This window comes from Camellia sinensis, chromosome 1, assembly GCF_055761805.1.
Source record: "Camellia sinensis isolate YWXY chromosome 1, ASM5576180v1, whole genome shotgun sequence".
In the NCBI taxonomy this organism is placed as follows: domain Eukaryota; kingdom Viridiplantae; phylum Streptophyta; class Magnoliopsida; order Ericales; family Theaceae; genus Camellia; species Camellia sinensis.
The window spans coordinates 228,353,740-228,360,000 of NC_138961.1; the positions used below are offsets into that span (position 1 = coordinate 228,353,740).

General features: G+C 32.9%; 1 protein-coding gene across 1 annotated transcript; it reads right to left on the minus strand.

Annotated features, from left to right (window-relative positions):
• Positions 1 to 669: 669 nt before the first annotated feature.
• LOC114322381 (glycosyltransferase BC10-like) lies at positions 670 to 2,010 on the minus strand. The gene is made up of 2 exons (XM_082869034.1): positions 1,401 to 2,010; positions 670 to 1,314 (listed from the first exon to the last, which is right to left on the minus strand). The coding sequence occupies exons 1-2, from the start codon at positions 1,983 to 1,985 to the stop codon at positions 670 to 672; spliced, it is 1,230 nt and encodes a 409-aa protein (XP_082725160.1). The 5' UTR covers positions 1,986 to 2,010.
• Between the last annotated feature and the right edge of the window lie 4,251 nt (positions 2,011 to 6,261).

Below are 6,261 nucleotides of genomic sequence, written 5' to 3' on the forward strand. Positions count from 1 at the left end.
TTTGAAAATATCAATATTATATCATTTTGAATTTATTTTTGGATAAATTACATTTTGCCCCCTTATCTTTGGCCATTTTTTCACTTGACCCTTCAAATTTATTTTTTCTCATTTTGGCTCTTAAAGTTTTAAGTTTTTCCCACTTTACTCCTAAAGCTAATTTTTATTAAAAAATTAGACAGAAAATGATACATTAAAAGTCATATAATATAAAAATATTTTATTGTATATAACTCAAACCTTTGACATAAACTTAAACTTTAATATAATAATATATTTTTTGTATTATGTGATATTTATTTTGATATTTTCTATCTAATTTTTAACAAAAATTAGTTTTATGAGTAAAGTGACTAAAACTTGAAACTTTAATAGTCAAAGTGTGAAAAATAAATTTTAAGGACTAAAATGAAAAAGTGGCCAAATATAAAGGGAGAAAAGTGTAATTTACCCTATATTTTTATATAAATTTTTTGTTAGATTATATTTATTTGAAGTTTATGCCATTTTGAAAATATACGTAATTAAAATTGCTTATTCCTTGTATTGGTATTAAATAAAACTATAATAGTAATTCAAGAATTTGAAGATTAGAATTAGAATTAATATGGAATTGTGAGAACAAATCATTAAAAGTTTGATGAGTATAAAAAATAAACAAACAAAATCTTAAGGATCAAAACCAAGCACCAACGGAGCAACCCGTAACAAAGTCTCCAATGCACTTGGTAGAAATTTCCTAGCAAAGAGGACACACATTAATGTAGAATTCCCATTGTAAATACAATCCGACCCGAAACGAATCTGGTTCAAGAACTCATCCGTAATATCGCCCCACCCAAAACTCCTTGGATGCGCCCCACCTCTCGACCAATCGACCCAAGTAATGCTCCGATTCGAATTCATTTCCGGGTAAAGAATGTGCACTAGAGTCGACAAATAGAACTCGTCACTGTAACATGGAGGGCGACAATGCTCTTGAAAAACCCGGTAATATTTACGATCCGACAAGATATTAATCACGAGGTCACGGTGGATTTCGAACCACTGGGACCCTTTTCGCCAATCCGAGATGGAAATGGCGGGCCACATTTGGCGGTTATATCGGCCGCGGCCTGGCTTCCTCGGATCATCAAAGGATCCGAGGAAGCTTAAGTTTGAACCCATGAGGTAGTTGTAGATTGTGGTGAAGTTGAATAATGGGATGCATGATTCGGAGAGTAAGACGAATCTTTGATTGGAGAAGTCGAGAAGGGCGTTGGCTATGAGGCGTCTCTCGCCATCGATCATTGATATGGTTCCCCAGTACACTGGCTGCACCAAAACATATGATAAACTTGTAATTTATGCTAACATCTTTTATAAAAATGATAGAAAATGAAAATATTAGAGAAGCTGACCTGGCTAGGAATTCTTCTACCATGAAAGACTGAACTTTCAGGTACAGATTCATTGAAAGAAGGATGAGAGTGCACATAAATGGTGTAAAACCCTTCATGCCCTTTGAAGAACATCTCCCACAGTGGAGCCAAAGGCAATGGCCCCATGGTCAAGAACATGAAAGCCACTTTGGGTACATTCTTGTAAGGCAGTTCCTGAATTCTCGGAACCATCGATGCTCTCCACAGCAACTCTTCATCGCTCATATTGTGAATCAGAGACCTCTGCTCTTTTAGGGATACACTAGTGTAGTTAGATTTTCCATTTGATGATGTGAAGGACAGTGATAGTACTGGCTGCGATGGAGGTGGTGGTGGTGGAGGTGGCGGAATTGGAGGAGAAAATGTTTGGTGTGGCGGTGGTGGTGGTGGTGGTGATGAAGAAGTGGAATTGAGGGAGGGCTGTAAGGTGAATGTGAAGCTTTTGAAATATAAACCAGTTATGGTACCTACTGATAATCCGATCATGAAGAGAAGTAAGTAAAATACATGGTTTAGATGTAAATGGGTTTCGAAGAGCTTGCAGAGTCGCTGTTGATTGCCCATTTTTGTTGACTGAGAGAGGAGATTGTTGTTTAAATCGGTAGAACAAGTTGAGGAGAACACTTGAAACGAAAGTTAAGGCGGTTTGCATGTGTTGCACTCTCGTCTAAGTGGGAATTTTAATGTTGTCCAGGTTTGTACTTCTTCTTCTTCTTCTTTTTTTTTTTTTTTTTTGTTTATGGGTGGTTTGTACTTTCTTTGGACGTTCCATTTTCCAATATTTATTTTGATAATGAGAAATTTTAATTTTTTGATACAGAAGGAAGAAATTTTAAAGTACCATCAAAGAGGAGTAAAATATATATATTAGTATATTAGTGGTTCCCATACATGTGTAATTTTAAAAAAATAATATTATAATAATAATGATAATATATATATATATATATATAAATGTATGTTGATTAAATGATAAGAACCTCCATTATTAAGCACCCAAAGTCATCGATTTGAGGCCTATTCTCCTCTTCACATAAATTTTACAAAAATTTCAAATATAGGAGTATTTTAAGAAAATCCAAAATATGAGACATAAAATGTGAATACCACCAACGGTCTTTCCTTTATATATTAGAATAGATAAATAAAAGTGATACACACACATATATATATATATATATGGAATCTTTCTTTCTTTATGCGCATGTGTCATACGTAAAAATAAATAACTTTAGTTATGTACATTTTTGTAAATTTCTTATCAACAGGTGGATCAATTGAATGATAACACATGGAAATAAAGTCAAAAGTAAAAGTATTTCATTTGATCAAAGAGACACAAGACAGGAAAGAATTGTTTAAGTGCATGAATTGTTAAAAGTGGTCATGGAGCAGTTATTAAATAATTGTTGGCTTAGTGGACTGATTTGTGTGAAAATTGGTTTATGAAGAAAAGGTTTTTTATGTCGATTTAGTGTTCAAAATGATGAGGAGTACGTGACAGTATGGAGCAAGGTTAGTTCAACAAGAAATATGAAGAATTGTTAAAGTTTGAAGGCTTGGAAGTTATGGAGCAGCTGCAGTAACAGTTGGAGGTTAGTGGCCTACAGTTTCTAAGGAAAATGGGACAACTGCAGCAACAGTTGGAGGTTAGTGGCCTGCAATTTTAAAGGGAAATGGGATCATGGATCAACGAAAGAGGAGAAAGAAGAACTATAGAGGCCAAAAGTTTGTAAAGAGATGGGGCATCATCAACAATCCAACAATAACTTAGTCTTTATTTTAGGAGTAAATTATTAAGTTAGGAGTAGTTTTCTCTGTAATTTGTGACTTGTAATTCTTATAAACTTAGACAATTTCATTTGGAGTTGTCTTTGTTTATTTAGATACTTCACTCTTTCAATTGTTAATTGTTCTAAAAAAATCCTTGTACTTTCAAAGCATTTTAGAACCTTTACACAATCGTTTGATTTTTGTTTTGTTGTTTGATTAAAATTGTTGTTAAGTCTCTATCAATCAAGACTTATCATAATTTTTACCAACAATTTTTAGCACGCCCAATGGGACAACATCCTAATTTGGAATAATGGAAAAAATGAGGCATCAAAGCCAAATGAGTAGCCCTTCTGTACTCTCTATAAGCATTTTGGTTTCACAATTGAAGAAGGCTCTCGCATGTCATTCAGTTGAGGAAAAACAAGTGTTGGTTGGAGAGCTAAGAAGTGTTATTGATGATTTTTCTAGAGGACAGTGTCAGACAAGAGTGGAGGTTCACAAGACACCTTCAAATGTTAGTGTTATTACTCCATCAATTGCCATGGTTGCAAAAATAGAAGGTCATGAGAATCAAAATTCCACGGCAATAGGGTAATTTCACAAGGAGGAAATATTTTCTGGATTTTCAAAAAATATTTCTAACCTATTAATGTGTGAAACAAAGAAGTGTGATCTTAAGCCAAATATATGTTCATGAATTTAAAATTTTTGACATTGTTCAAAATGTCAACATGTATAAGTTTTTAAGGCCATTGATGGCTTTTGTTGTTCAAAATCTTTTTTGGATATGTGGATCACACCGAAACTTGGTTTTAATAAAATGGTTAATAAACCAACATTGTTTGAAAAACACACATTTATAAAATGTATATAAAGCAAGCTAAATAATGGCCATTCGAGTGTGGCCTCTATTTCTGACTTTGAATCTTCGAAATTATGACTAATTAAGCAAAAGTGTGTTTTCACTGTTGAACACTAACAGTTGAAAGCATGTGATTAGATTTTCAAGTGCATAAAGAAGCCTTTTTTGTCTAAATTGTATTAATCAAATATGAACACAAGACCAAAGGAAATTGCAACAGTTGTATTTGCACAAAGATACTGTGTTTGTGGAAGGTGGTTCTAATTAGTCATTTGCACATCATATACTTGAAATATTTCTAATATGCTCTGTCGAATGTAGCTCACTTGGATTGAGTTGTGATTTTGCCAATTATGTGGCATATGATTATTAATAATGTGGTGTTTGATCACCAGATTTCTTAGCCCTAAGCAAATATTTTATATATGTTTGTTTGTTGAAAAGGTTGCTGCCAATTTAATTTTTTATATAACTCTTCAAGAATTTAAGACTTCTCATTCTTAAAGAGTTGGGGAGGCATTGTTTGCACCCATTTTCGAAAAAATTTTATCGACAGGTGGATCAATTGAATGACAACACATGGCAATAAAGTCAAAAGTAAAAGTCTTTCATTTGATCAAAGAGACACAAGACAGGAAAGAATTGTTTAAGTGCGTGAATTATTAAAAGTAGTCATGGAACAGTTATTAAATAATTGTTGGCTTAGTGGATTGATTTGTGTAAAAGTTGGTTTATGAAGGAAAGATTTTCTTTGTTAATTTAGTGTTCAAAATGATGAGAAGTATGTGGCAGTATGGAGCAAAGTTAGTTCGAAAGGAAATATGAAGAATTGTTAAAGTTTGAAGGCTTGGAAGTAATGAAATAGTTGCAGAAGCAGTTGGAGGTTAGTGGCCTGTAGTTTCTAAGGGAAATGGGACAGTTGTAGCAACAGTTGGAGGTTAGTGGCCTGCAGTTTTCAAGGAAAATGGATCATAGATCAAGGAAAGAGGAGAAAGAACTATAAAGGCCAGAAGTTTGAAGAGAGATGGGACATCATCAACAATCCAACAATAACTTATAGTCTTTATTTTAGGAGTAGATTATCAAATTAGGAGTAGTTTTCTCTATAATTTGTGACTTGTAATTCTTGTGATAAACTTAGACAATTTCATCAAGAGTTATCTTTGTTTATATGGATACTTCACTTTTTCAATTGTTAATTATTCTAAAAAAATTCCTTGTACTTTCAAGGCATTTTAGAACCTTTACACAGTCGTCTGATTTTTTATTTTGTTGTTTAGTTAAAATTATTGTTAAATCTCTATCGATCAAAACTTATCATAATTTTTATTAACAGTAATCTTACCAAAATAAAACATAAAATCATAGAAGTGCTTTTAAATTGATGGTTACATAAAGTTGTGGAATGGACAGGTGAATTTAACTCCATATTCAACTAATCAGTGACTCTTTATTTTTTCTTTGGTAAAGTAAAAGCACGACGATGTCAAACATGCACACACATGCATGGAAAGGAGTAGGCTGACCTGATCCCCATTAGATAAAAACTGAGGCAGTCTTATTCATACAATGACTTCCCTTATATGCATTTCCTTCTCTCTTTTTTGTTTTTGTTTTGTAATAACATATATTGATTGTCAACGATCCACAAAAAGTCCACTTATTTATTTAACAATCAAACGAAGACATATAGCACCAAAACCACTACTAAAATAATTATTAAAAAAAAAAAAAAGCTTTAGAAAATATCCAAATATATGTGCCTAAAGTGTGAGTTGGCAAAGGCTGTGGACGTCAACACTTAAGCCAGGGTTAAAAGAAAATAAAATGTATAATCATGGTCCAAACTTTCATTGATTTGACTTTTAATTAGTTGGCATTAGAGTGATATGTAAGATACGCAACTATCGAGGATGATGAGCGAGTCCACCAAGAAAATCCTATGTTTACAAGAGGTTACTTTCAAGTAATCATCAGACTGGAAATTCTATCGCTGACTAAAAGGACGAGACAAATCCTACAAAGCACAGTTGTAATAGTTTGCCAATTAAGATAATAGAAGAATAATTGATTCATTGAATTTAAATTCGTTTGCATTATATGAATTACATTAGTTGAACGTTTGACCACATGATTTTTAAGACAATCGGCGTCACTTTTATTAATTTCGATTGTCACTCAATTGTCACTCTTATCAACGGT

What these genes read in the sequence shown, in the direction of transcription:
- LOC114322381 (XM_082869034.1), bottom strand. Translation starts at nt 1,985, where the DNA reads ATGGGCAATCAACAGCGACTCTGCAAGCTCTTCGAAACCCATTTACAT. An exon ending in GTAGAAGAATTCCTAGCCAG is followed by an intron (nt 1,315 to 1,400) that starts GTCAGCTTCTCT and finishes GTTTTGGTGCAG; the next exon opens with CCAGTGTACTGGGGAACCAT.